Source organism: Pongo pygmaeus, chromosome 14, assembly GCF_028885625.2.
Source record: "Pongo pygmaeus isolate AG05252 chromosome 14, NHGRI_mPonPyg2-v2.0_pri, whole genome shotgun sequence".
Lineage (NCBI taxonomy): Eukaryota > Metazoa > Chordata > Mammalia > Primates > Hominidae > Pongo > Pongo pygmaeus.
This window is the reverse complement of record NC_072387.2, coordinates 60,649,313-60,662,730: the sequence shown is the minus strand read 5'-3', so window position 1 is coordinate 60,662,730 and position 13,418 is coordinate 60,649,313. Positions and strand designations below refer to the sequence as shown.

General features: G+C 41.8%; 2 protein-coding genes across 6 annotated transcripts in view; one reads left to right on the top strand and one right to left on the bottom strand.

The window, feature by feature from the left end:
* Positions 1-13,418, top strand: part of NEK5 (NIMA related kinase 5) — a 91,512-nt gene that overhangs the window by 37,413 nt on the left and 40,681 nt on the right. For all 4 annotated transcript variants that reach the window (XM_054446323.2, XM_054446322.2, XM_054446321.2 and 1 more), the window contains 4 exons: positions 3,247-3,313; positions 5,085-5,201; positions 6,176-6,262; positions 9,146-9,238. In XM_054446323.2, the coding sequence (XP_054302298.2) occupies positions 3,247-3,313; positions 5,085-5,201; positions 6,176-6,262; positions 9,146-9,238 (364 nt within the window). The remainder of the gene's footprint in view (positions 1-3,246; positions 3,314-5,084; positions 5,202-6,175; positions 6,263-9,145; positions 9,239-13,418) is intronic.
* The window catches only part of ALG11 (ALG11 alpha-1,2-mannosyltransferase), a 74,202-nt gene continuing 68,278 nt past the window's right edge, over positions 7,495-13,418 (bottom strand). For both annotated transcript variants that reach the window (XR_010123584.1, XR_008493319.2), the window contains one exon: positions 7,495-12,212. The gene's annotated coding sequence lies outside the window, so the exon portion shown is untranslated. The remainder of the gene's footprint in view (positions 12,213-13,418) is intronic.

The window sequence follows — 13,418 nt, the reverse complement described above, 5'->3', positions numbered from 1 at the left end:
GCCCTATACCTGCTCGTTAGTTGGTTCTTCAAATTCTCAGGTACCCTCTACCAGGCAGCCACTGAGCTCATGTGATACACCTGCCTTGGCCTCCTAAAGTGCTGGGACTACAGGCAAGAGCCACTATGCCTAGCCTTTCTTTCTTTGTTTTTTTTTGTTAGAAAGATTTTGTTTTTATTTCCATCAGAATGTCATATATATTACATAAATCAAATCTGTTGACATCTCAAGCTTATAACAATTACATGTTCTTATAAAATTACGTGGGAATTACATATACTGTGAGAAGTGTTGTAATTATTATGTAACGTATATTATAATTTAGCCTACAGAAGTAACAAAGTCTTGTAATTAAAGAAAGCAATAAATGTGTTGATAGATTATCACAATTGATAAGTAATTGATAAATTATCTTCTTTTTCCTGTAACCCTTTTTCATCTCAAGTCTGATCTAGCTTATTTTCTTATTCATAGAGCCGCTTAACTGTAGGCACAGACCCATACCCTTGCCCTTTTAATATTCTTTCTTCCTCCTACTAAATTCCACTATATGGCAGGTGAAAAAATAGTTGTGTATATTTCATTTCTCAGAGGTTACTAATATGAATCAATAATTGAATCATTAAAATCAAATGATCATTTGAGACATTTTGAGAAATAAGATATATTTCATTCAGCATTTATGTTCTAGGGATTTTCAAAATATGGACATATTAGAAAGAAAATAGTATTCTTAAATTGGTCTTATGGTAGATTTTCAAAAAATTTACTCCATAATAGATTTCTGCAGATCTACAATATTTTCAAATTTTTTTCACACTGATGTCGATATTCCTGTGTCCAGAATAATTGACACCTAACAGAGGCCTGAAGACTTAAGAGTTCTATTTTAAAAATGTTTTGTCATCAATTTTTTTTTGTTCAGGGTTAAGAATTTGTTACTTTGGCGACTATGATTGTTTATTGTTGAAATTTTGGATGAATTATGAAAAATACAAGATACTATGGAATGGCAATCTCATTAATAGTAAAAATGAGGTAAACAAGAATAAGAGAATAATTTCTTCAGAAACATGTAATGGGAAAAGCATATGTTTTATCCTTAAAGATATTGGGCACTGTTGTGGTTTTTATCCATCTTCATAACACATTTTTAATTATCTCCACAATTATCAAAAGTTATGTCTTCTGTCTGTTCAAATTGTAATATCCATATTGGACTCAATTAGTGAGGGACATAGATTTTACAGAGGAACTGGTAGCAGCCACAAAACTCCCTTTCTCTTTTCTCAGCCACTGGGAAAATATATCTTCCACTCTTTGTCTAGATTTGAGAGCTGTCAAGCTATCAATTATTTTGACCACATGTGATTTTATCTCCTAAGCTCTCACATGAAACAGTAGGAAGGGTCCTTCTCTTTCCTGGATGCCCCCTTTGATGCCTGGTAACCCCTCCTCTTTGTATACTCCCCCATCCCCAGCTTTCTGTCTGCTGGAGGTCCAGTTACAGGCCATGGGATGGAGGAAGAGGATTTTTTTTTTTTTTTTGTGACGGAGTCTCGCTCTGTCGCCCAGGCTGGAGTGCAGTGACCTGATCTTGGCTCACTGCAAGCTCCGCCTCCTGGGTTCACACCGTTCTCCTGCCTCAGCCTCCAGAGTAGCTGGGACTACAGGCGCCTACCACCACACCTGGCTAATTTTTTTGTATTTTTAGAAGAGACAGGGTTTCACTGTGTCAGCCAGGATGGTCTCGATCTCCTGACCTTGTAATCCACCCACCTCGGCCTCCTAAAGTGCTGGGATTACAGGCGTAAGCCACCGTACCCGGCCGAGGAAGAGGAATTTGTATAGGATTTGGGAGGTGGAGAGGGAATAGGTAGACAGAGAGATAGAGAATGTCTTTTGGACAGCCCCTGGGTGTTGGAATCATTTTTCTCATGAAGATATTGATACATATGCCAGTTAGGCTTTTGAGAGAGATGAGTGCTACAATTTACCCTCATTTGATTCAGGAACTATCTGTGTGTCAGGCACTTCACAGCCCTAATCTCTTCTAATCCTCGTATCAATTCCTGTGAAATGGTACCATGCCCAATTTACAGTTGAGGAACTAAGACTCAAAGACTTTAGCTTGTCATTTCATCCTATTTCTAAATCCCTGATTAGTAACTTGCCTCTTTGTAAATTGGGGATGCTTATCATGATGTTCCTTCCTAAAGGAGTTATTTCTGAAATGACAGTTCTGTCTTTGGAGCCTTAGAAGTTACTCGTATTCCAAAAAACTTATGGTCTGAAATGCGGTTTTTATTTAGCAACCAATAATTACAGAAATGTTTTACAGGAAATTCTGCCAAAAAAAAGATAGATACATAAAATGTGAGTATAAACTTGAAAATTGTTTGACTGGAATTGACTAAAATTGTGCTGGAAAAATACCTTAAATATTTGGAGAGACAGCTAAACCATTATTTCTTTCCTCATTAAGCATTTATGTGCGGAGATAAAGGGATGGATGGAGGGACACATTCTGCTCTCAGGGAGCTCAGTATGTGGTGCAGGAAACAGATATGCAGCCATTCTTTTTTTTCTTTTTTTTTGAGATGGAGTCTCACTCTGTCACTCAGGCTGGAGTACAGTGGTGCGATTTTGGCTTACTGCAACCTCTGCCTCCCTGCTCAGCCTCCCCGGTAGCTGGGATTACAGGTGCCCACCATCACACCCCGCTAATTTTTTTTAGCAGAGACGGGGTTTCACCATGTTGGCCAGGCTGATCTTGAACTCCTGACCTCATGATCCACCCACCTCGGCCTCCCAAAGTGCTGGGGTTACAGGCGTGAGCCACCACATCCAGCCGCCATTGTTAAATCAGGAGCGACAACCTGTACATTAGACACCTACACAAAGCATGAGAACTTCTGGGTGTGGGTCTGTTTTCCTCCCCACAACATATTGTAGAGAATGGAAGGACTGAATCTTGTCCTGAAGAAAAATCACTGGATAAGAATATTTTTCTGTTTAATCCTCTCCTGTATCCCCACTTGTTACTCTTTATCCTTTTTTCCTCTTGATTCCAAAATTTTCTTTTCCAATGTAAAGATTCTCTAACTGTGAACTACTTCTTGAACTTGGAACTTCAAGCCACTGGTGAATTGTGAATCTCATTACTAAACTGAAAATCTACTTGTCAAATTGGTGCCTAAGATTCGTTCAAGTTTCTACTTAAGCTGAACATTCTTATTTTCTAAGGCCTGCTGAGTACCTTCAGAGAAAATTTGAAGCTCAACAATATAAGCTGAAAGTGGAGAAGCAATTGGTAAGTAAAATACCAAATATGGGAAGCAATTAGGAATTTCCTAATAGTTTTTCTGTTCACAGATTTTCAAGTCAAAGTTCATTCCACCAGAAGGTCAAGAATACTCTCTACTAGTCCCCAGTTTTGTTTGTTTTTTTTTTTCTGAGACAGAGTCTCGCTCTGTCACCAGGCTGGAGTGCAGTGGTGTGATCTTGGCCCACTGCAACCTCCGCCTCCCAGGTTCAAGCAATTCTCCTTCCCCAGCCTCCCGAGTAGCTGGGATTACAGGCCTCCACCACCACGCCCGGCTAACTTCTGTATTTTTAGTAGAGACAGGGTTTCACCATGTTGTCCAGGCTGGTCTCGAACTCCTGATCTCAGGTGATCCACCCACCTAGGCCTCCCAAAGTGCTGGGATTACAGACGTGAGCCACTGCACCTGACCCGAGTCCCCAGTTTTTAATAGCTAAAGAAAATAATGGGAACAGGCTTGAATCAGAGTCTTAGCAGTCCGGTTTCTTCCTTGGCTCTATCTCTTCTGTGGGACCTTGGACAGTTCATTCAGCCTATCTGAGCCTTAATTTCCTTTTCTATAAATGACAATTTTTAGAGTAGATGAGCTTCAAATTTCCTTGCAGTGCTGTTGTGCTTTGGTTCTATTTTGTTAAAGATTCTTCTGCACATTAAAAAAAGTGACAAGGGGCCAGGCGTGGTGGCTCATGCCTGTAATCCCAGCACTTTGGGAGGCCAAGGTGGTCGGGTCACAAGATCAGGAGTTCGAGACCAGCCTGACCAACATGGTGAAAGCCTGTCTCTACTAAAAATACAAAAATTAGCCAGGCATGGTGGTGCACACCTGTGATCCCAGCTACTCAGGAGGCTGAGGCAGGAGAATTACTTGAACCCAGGAGGAGGAGGTTGCAGTGAGCCGAGATCGCACTACTGCACTCCAGCCTGGGCGACAGAACGAGACTCTGTCTCAAAAAAAACAAAAAAAAAAACAACAACAAAAAGGTGATTAGCCCAGATATGATGGCTCATGCCTGTAATCCCAGCACTTTGGGAGGCCGAGGTGGGTGGATCGCTTGAGCCCAGGAGTTCGAGACTAGCCTAGGCAACATAGTGAGACCTTATCTCTACAAAAAAAAAAAAAAAAAAATTACCCAGGTGTTGTGGCGTGTGCCTGTAGTCCCAGCTACTCAGGGGGCTGAGGCCGGAGGATTGCTTAAGCTTGGGAGGCAAAGGTTACAGTGAGCTAAGATTGCGCCACTGTACTCCAGCCTGGGTGGCAGAGTGAGACTCTGTCTTAAAAAAAAAAGAAAGGCTGGGCCTGGTGGCTCATGCCTGTAATCCCAGCACTTTGGGAGGCCAAGGCGGGTGGATCACGAGGTCAGGAGATTGAGACCATCCTGGCTAACACAGTGAAACCCCGTCTCTACTGAAAACACAAAAAATTAGCTGGGTGTGGTGGCAGGCGCCTGTAGTCCCAGCTACTCGGGAGGCTGAGACAGGACAATTGCTTGAGCCTAGGAGTTGGAGGCTGCAGTGAGCCAAGATCATGCCGCTGTACTCCATCCTGGGTGACAGAGTGAGACGCTCTCAGACAGAAAAAAATATGTATTTTTTTAATGCTTTATAGCTAAGAAAATTCTACTACTTACCACAAAAAAACTCCCAAATACTGAGTTTGCTTAGTGATATAATTCTTATTTATAGGAAAAAGTCAAGGTCAAATCAGAAGATGTTTCTGAAATCAAAGTATGCTTTATAAATTATTTCATTCAATAAATAGGGTCTTCGTCCATCTTCTGCCGAGCCAAATTACAACCAGAGGCAAGAGTTAAGAAGTAATGGAGAAGAGCCTAGATTCCAGGAGCTGCCATTTAGGAAAAACGAAATGAAGGAACAGGTTAAAAACTGTTTAATTCCAGGGCTACCCTTGTATTTCTTTGTATTACTGTCTTTTGTACTGTAATAGGGAGTTACTTCTATTTCCTACAGTGCCCCTGAATATGTCAACACCATGCTGAGTGTTATAGGGGATACAGAGTTAGGTATTTCACTTTCTCAGATAATGCAGTACGGCTAAGTTCATAAAGCTTTTCACCTTGAGATTCATAGAGTAACTGTCCATCAGTAGCAGGTTTGGGATTTGTATGAGTTTCCTGGGCTGCTGTAACAGAATTCAACAAACTAGGTGGCTTAACACAATAGAAATGTATTGTCTCACAATTCTGGGAGAGTGGAAATCCAAAATCAAGGTGTCAGCAGGACCAAGTGCCCTCTGAAACCTGTAGGGGAATCCTTCCTTGCCTCTTCCTAGCTTCTGGTGCGTCACTGGCAATCTTTGGCATTTCTTTACTTGCAGTCACATCACTCCATTCTCTGCCTTCATCACATGCTGTTCTTCCTGTGTGTCCCTGTCTTCACGTGGCCATCTTCTTGCAAGGACATCAGTCATATTGAACTAAGGGCCCACCGGTATGATCTCATCTTAAGTAGTCTCATCTGCAGTGACCCTGTTTTCAAATGGGGTCACATTCTAAGGCACTGGGGGTTAGGACTTCAACATATCTCTTTTTGGGGAGGGACAAAGTTCAGTGCATAAGAGGGTTATATATAAAAGTGGGATTTATAAAGTAAGAGTACATCATGAACACATTTGGGTTATATATAAAATTGAGCTCTGTAGCTAAAGCCACTGTCTCACAGGGAGTGAAGTACTGCAGCCAAAACATAAGGCAGATTATCATCTTTAGGAGCAACATATTTTTCTAACTTTATTTTATATTACACACTTTTGAAATTGTAGGCTGCATAAAGATTATTTTTGTTACGGTGTTCATAAACATTTAAAGTTTCTGGATTGGGTTTGCTTTCCAGGAATATTGGAAGCAGTTAGAGGAAATACGCCAACAGTACCACAGTGACATGAAAGAAATTAGAAAGAAGATGGGGAGAGAACCAGAGGTAAATTCATTCTTCTAGGGGAAACATTGTTCTATCGATTTAGAGCTAACTAAATTGAGCTGGTATTAAAAGTAATGATTTCATTATAGAAAAGATAAAGTTTTATCATAGAGATAATCATGCAGACTTCTTTTTTAATAGGAAAGCTGTCAGACCTGATTGGAGCTTCAGTTTATTATGGTTTATGAGAGACTACACAAGATAATAAGGATATCTGAGATTCTCAGGAATGACTATTATTAAAAGTACTTATTGATTGTTTCCCTCATGAATCACTCAGTACATATTTACTGAGCGGCAACTTTAGACCAGAGCTGGATTAGATGCAGAAAGTCCAAAATGAGTGTAAGTTCATGCCCAGAAGGCGGGAAAAAAACAAACAAACCCAACACACTAGCATTTTTTCAACTCTCTGCAGAGTAAGGTTCTAAAGGCTATTTAAGGCAAAATCTGAGTGCAGTTGAACTGATTCTTAAAAATCTCTTAAAGGCGCCACATTGGAAATTCATCCTTCCATCTCCCAAGAATGTCTCTAGAGTTGGCACAGATCACTGCTTCTTCAGAAGATCTTCACATGAAATAGCCAGCCTGTGTTTGGAAACCATGTTGTAAGAAAGACACGTGGCTATTGAAACACTAGGAACACACTCAGTGCCCTGGAATGCTCTCCTAGGAGAAGCTTGCAGGCACTGAGATGGCTGTTTCCCATCCCACGTGCACTTGGCCACACACTCATTGAGTAGAGCCACCATGCTGCTGAAATTGATCTGTCTCTGTCTTCCACCGCAGTGCATACAGATAAATTCATATAAGTCAAATGAATGTATGGTGCAATTCAATTGTGTTTGCCAGGCTGTGAACTAGAGCTTTCACATACTGTATTAGTCTGTTTTCATACTGCTAATAAAGACATAACCGAGACTGGGTAATTTATAAAGAAAAAGAGGTGTAATGGACTCACAGTTTCACATGGCTGGGGAGGCCTCACAATCATGGCAGAAGGCAAAGGAGGAGCAAAGTCATGCTTACATGAAGGCAGGCGAGAGAGCTTGTGTAGGGGAACTCCCATTTACAAAACCATCAGATCTTGGGAGACTTACTCACTACCATGAAAATAGTATGGGAGAAGCCACCCCGATGATTCAGTTATCTCCACCTGGCCCCACCCTTGACAAATAGGGATTATTACAATTCAAGGTGAGATTTGGGTGGGGACACAGAGCCAAACCGTATCACATTCATACTTTCTTTTATTTACCCCTGTACAGAGAAGTTAAGTAGCTCATCCAAAGTCACGTAGCTATTACAAGGCAGACGAAATATTTAAATATCTGACTCTAGGCTGGGCACGGTAGCTCATGCCTGTAATCCCAGCAATTTGAAAGGCTGAGGTGGGAGGATCGCTTGAGCCCAGGAGTTTGAGACCAGCCTGGGCAACATAGGGAAACCCTAGCTCTAAACATATATATATATATACACACACACACACACACACACACATATATACAAAAAGATTTTAAATTAGCTAGGCATGGTGGTTTGCACTTGTAGTCCTAGCTACTTAGGAGGCTAAAGCAGGAGGATTGCTTGAGCTAGGAGCTAAAGGCTGCAGTGAGCCATGACTGTGCCACTGTACCCCAGCCTGGGATACAGAGCAAGACTCTGTCTTAAAAAAATAAAGTAAAATAAAATGAAAATCTGACTCTAAAACCCCTACTCGTGTTCATGCCTGTAATCCTAGCACTTTGGGAGGCCAAGGCAGAAGGATCGCTTGACCCCAGGAGTTTGAGACCAGCCTGGGCAACATAATGAGACTCCATCTGTACAAAAAATTAAAAAAATTAGTGGGTCATGGTGGCAAACGCTTGTAGTCCCAGCTACTCAGGAGGCTGAGGTGGGAGGCTAAGGTTGAAGCTGCTGTGAACTGTGATTGTTCCACTGCACTCCAGTCTGGGCAACAGAGGGAGGCCCTGTCTCAAAAAATAAAAAAATACAATTGTAACCACTATTCTTTCTGGCATATGCAATTCTACTTGTAAGTGGTTGGAATGATGAGACACACGTATAAAACAATCATAGAGTAAGCCCTGTAGGTGCACAGGAGCCAAGATGAGCAGAATGAGCAGGAAGCGGGTTTTCATGGAAGAAGTGGGTGGGGCCTAAAGAGTGGAATTTGGAGAGACAGAGTTAACAGAGCAGAGTGGGCATTCTGAAAGAGCCATGCAGAGGTTTGGACAGAGGACTGTGTGTGCTGGGAGGGGCAGCCTGGAGGTTGTTCTCTCTGGAGCAGAGGCCTGGCTCATGGTGGGCAGCCTGGAGCCATCATCAGCCTTATGTCTAAGGCTGATCTGGGATGGGCAGCCTGAGCCCTGCAAAAATGGATGGCAGACATTGGCCAGGCGCAGTAGCTCACGCCTGTAATCCCAGCACTTTGGGAGGCTGAGGTGGGCGGATCACGAGGTCGGGAGATCGAGATCATCCTGGCTAACACAGTGAAACCCCATCTCTACTAAAAGGACAAAAAATTAGCCAGGCGTGGTGGTGCGTGCCTATAGTCCCAGCTACTTGGGAGGCTGAGGCAGGAGAATGGCATGAACTCAGGAGGCGGAGCTTGCAGTGAGCCAAGATCGCGCCACTGCACTCCAGCCTGGGTGACAGAGCGAGACTCCGTCTCAAAAAAAAAAAAGAAAAAAAAGGTGGATAGCAGACATTTCTACAGAGACTATGGAAGAAGGATTTGGGAAATACTGAGGCTGCGGCGGGGAAAAGGAGCTATAAAAATGGTTCTGTCCAGCCATTTCATCATTGATCACGCATCAGCCAAATAGCCTTCAGAGCTCACTCAGAACCAATCTTGTTGACTGTGTATAATTTGTGTTAAAGGAGAACTCAAAAATAAGTCATAAAACCTATTTGGTGAAGAAGAGTAACCTGCCTGTCCATCAAGATGCATCTGAGGGAGAAGCACCTGTGCAGGTAATGATGGCTATGATCAGACATGTGTGTGCTTGTGGTGTGTGTGCTCTGTCCCGAGTGGCTCTTACCCTTCTCTGTGCAGCAGAACCACATAGGGAACTTTTTTTTTTTTTTTAATGAGACGGAGTCTCTCTCTGTTGCCAGGTTGGAGTGCAGTCGTGCGATCTTGGCTCACTGTAACCTCTGCCTCCTGGGTTCAAGTGATTTCCTGCTTCAGGCTCCCAAGTAGCTGGGACTACAGGCATGTGCCACCATGCCCAGCTAATTTTTGTATTTTTAGTAGAGACAGAGTTTCACCATGTTGGCCAGGATGGTCTTTATCTCTTGACTTCGTGATCCACCAGCCTCGGCTTCCTAAAGTGCTGGGATTACAGGCATGAGCCACCGCCTTTTTACCAGAGCTTTTAAAAACTCAGATGCCTCTCTCTGCCCCACATGGTCTGGGATGAGGCCCAGGCATTCTGTCTGCAGAAGCTTGCTGGGTGATTTAGTATGCAGCCAAGTTTGAGAACTGCTGCTATTTAGCATAAGAACGTTCCACTCTCTGGAGGGTCTAAGTCAGTGTCTCAGACACATTGGTCAGGAAATCTGACAGTCAAGTTCTCTTCCATTTCAACATTATGTTTTTGGTGGAGGTAAGAGGCTGGGCAGAGTTGAAATAACAAATAAATCTCAAGAGAGTTTTTTTCCCTTCTGAGGAAAGATTATACAATTATAATACAAGATGAATCTGTTGATTTCAACCAATTCTGAGAATTATTCAACCTGTGAAATGACCTGATAAACAATGCTTTTATGATTACATAAAATGATTACATAAATCATAAAATGTTTTACTTTCCAAGGAGTTTTATTTATTTTGCGAATAAGAAGCCCAAGTGTGCTTTTATTTTTGCTTAGTAAGAAGATTCTCAATGATTTGGCCCATACTGAGAATTATTATTATCTTTTTTTTTTTAGACGGAGTTTTGCTCTTGTTGCCCAAGCTGGAGTGCAATGGCACCATCTTGGCTCACTGCAACCTCCGCCTCCCAGGTTCAAGCGATTCTCCTGCTTCAGCCTCCCAAGTAGCTGGAATTACAGGCGCCTGCCACCACGCCCAGCTAATTTTTGTGTTTTAGTAGAGACAGGGTCTCACCATGTTGGCCAGGCTGGTCTTGAACTCCTGACCTCGGGTGATCCACCCGCCTCAGCCTCCCAAAGTGCTGGGATTACAGGCGTGAGCCACTCTGCCTGGCCGAATTATTATAATCTTTATAATTAGAGTAATTCTCTGTGTTTTAAGTTATATTTATTATTAGAGCTTGGTCCAGAGTCAACTAGAAATAGAAAATTCTCAAGGTATTATAAACTTGTCATTCAAAGGTGCCAGTAGGATCACAGTCACGTTCCGTGAAAACACGGCTCAGATGTTACAGACATGTTTTTCTCTCACATTTTTTTAACCTGGTTAGAGTAAATCCAGTGCCTTAAAGTTTTTAAAAAGTCAGGTAATTAAAAATAAACCACTGGAAGAACACAAACAAATGATGGTACCTTGCCTCAAAAAGTTTATATCAGGAATTTGGTGAGTAAAATTTTGTATATTTTATGCAAGAAGAGTAACTTTGAAAGAAAACACACCAAAATGCCAATGGTGGTAATCGGTGGTATCTGGATTGGTGTGAGTAGGGATGATTATTGTCTCTCTACTTTTTAGATTTTTTATAAGAAGGTTACAGAACTTTTACTACAAATATGTATAATAAAGTGTCCGTTCCTTAGTTCTGTCAGCACTCTAATCAATATCTTCAAACAAAAAAGCCATCTGAAAGACAGAAATGGTGGCACGAGACTATAGTTCCAGCTATTTAGGAGGCTGAGGATCCCTTGAGCTCAGGAGTTTGAGACCAGCCTGGGTAATATAGCGAGACCCCATCTCTAAAAAAAATGAAAAGGCGTCTGATATTTCCTGAAGGCTGTCCTCCAGAGCAATCCAGCAGCAGATCCCTTTGCAAACTTTTGTAAAGGAAATAATTATCACTTAATTTGTCTAATTTTTGGATTTAGGTTTTAATTATCTTTTTTGAAGGGAATATGCAGCTATATAATAAGACACTTTTAAAAAGTCTCTACTTGTAGAGTTATCTTTCCAAAATACTGATTTGAACACATTGTTTCTCTACACGACAATCAATGGTGACTGCCATTTTCCTTAGCATGGCATGCTAGACTTTTGTGAGTTGTTCCTAACAGAATGTTCCAGCCTCATTGCTCACATTTCCCCCAAACATACCCAAAGCTCTAAACGTCTCGAATTACTTTTTAAAGCCCTACTTATTTAAAAAGACATCTTCCTTTTAACCTCTAGGCCTTTGTAAAATGCTCATTTCTCTACTGAAATATCCTTTCCCTCTCTTCTCTTCTTGCAGAACACATCATATCAGACCTCCTGGTGAAGTTTCTAGCACAGCTTTTTTCTCTTTCTCCCTTAGAATTAATAACTGCCTCATCTGTATTTCCACAGCATTTCCAAGTACTTCATACACCAGCCTGTGTCAGTTTGAAGCATTATTAGCTATTTGTCCTGCAAACTTGGGAAGGGTGTTTTTCTGCCTTGCAATAGTATGAAGTCTGAAATCAGGACTATGACTTATGTATCTTACTTATATTTGTGAAGTTGGTTGTCTGATTTGCTTGGATAGTCTGGTCGTCTCAATTGTACAATAAGTGCCCCATTACTTTACTTTCCTTAAAATACAATGATCTCAGATTCCAACCCTAATCTACTCCAGTGGGTGGGACATTCAGCCTTAGTGTGCTGTCAAGCTCTCCAGGGTCATGTCATCTGAAAGGCCCTCTTGGCCCTGTGAAGACTGATTAACCGTGTAGCCATGGAGTCTGGGATCTTGAGGCAGGAACTCTAGGCTGGTGTGCAGTCTCTTGCTCACTACTCCAATGTACTGCCACAGATTAGGACTTGAGTCCTCCATCTCTTTAAAAAAAAAAAAAACAGTTTTATTGAGATATAATTGATCATAATAAACCACACATATTTAATGTATATACTTTATAAGATTTGACATGCACACCCATGAAACCATCACCACAATCAATATAGTGAACGTATCCATCACCTGCAAAAGTTTGTTGCGCCCTTTTGTAAACTCCTCTCTCTTATTCTCCCTACCTTTCCTCCCATCTCATCCCCACGCAACCACGGATCTGCTTTCTGTCGCTGTAGGTTGGTTTGCATTTTCTAGATTTGTTTGGATTACATAAATGGAGTCGTGCTGTATGTGCTCTTTTTTCTGGCTACTTTCATTCACATAATAATGTTGAGATTTATCTATGTTGCACATATTAATAGTTCATTATTATTCTTTATTGCCGAGTATATTCTACTGTATGAATGTATCAAAATTTATTGATCCATTCACTGTAGATGGATATTTGGGTTGTCTCCAGCTTTTGGCTATTATAATTTATAAAGCTGCTAGGAACATTCATATACAAATCTTTTTTTTTTTTTTTGAGACAAGTTTCGCCCTTGTTGCCCAGGCTGGAGTGCAATGGTGCGATCTCAGTTCACCACAACCTCTGCCTCCTGGGTTCAAGTGATTCTTCTGCCTCAGCTTCCCAAGTAGCTGGGATTACAGGCATGTGCCACCACGCCTGACTGATTTTGTATTTTTAGTAGAGACAGGGTTTCACCATGTTGGTCAGGCTGGTCTCAAACTCCCGACCTGAGGTGATCCACCCACCTCAGCCTCCCAAAGTGCTGGGATTACAGGTGTGAGCCACCATGCCTGGCTATCATGTACAAATCTTTATGTGGTCATATGCTTCTTTTCTTTCTTTTGGGTAAATACGTTGGACTGGGATGGATGGATCATATAGTAGGTGTATATTTAACGTTCAAAGAACTACCAAATGGTGTTCCAGAATGGTCGCACTGTGTTACGCTCCCCTTGATATTGTATGAGTGTTTCAGTTCTCTCTGTGCAGCTCTCTCCTCTTTGTGTCTTTGTCTTTCGGATTCTAGCACCTTAATACCCCTAAGCCTTGTCTTATCAACTCAGGGAGTTGGCCACACTCATCTTCTGTTCCCATCCCTGCACCTTTTCAGTTCCCCATCCCTGCACCATGGCTTGCAAACTCTCTCAAGACAGGAGGCTGGGGCAGTTGCAGGGCTTGTCTC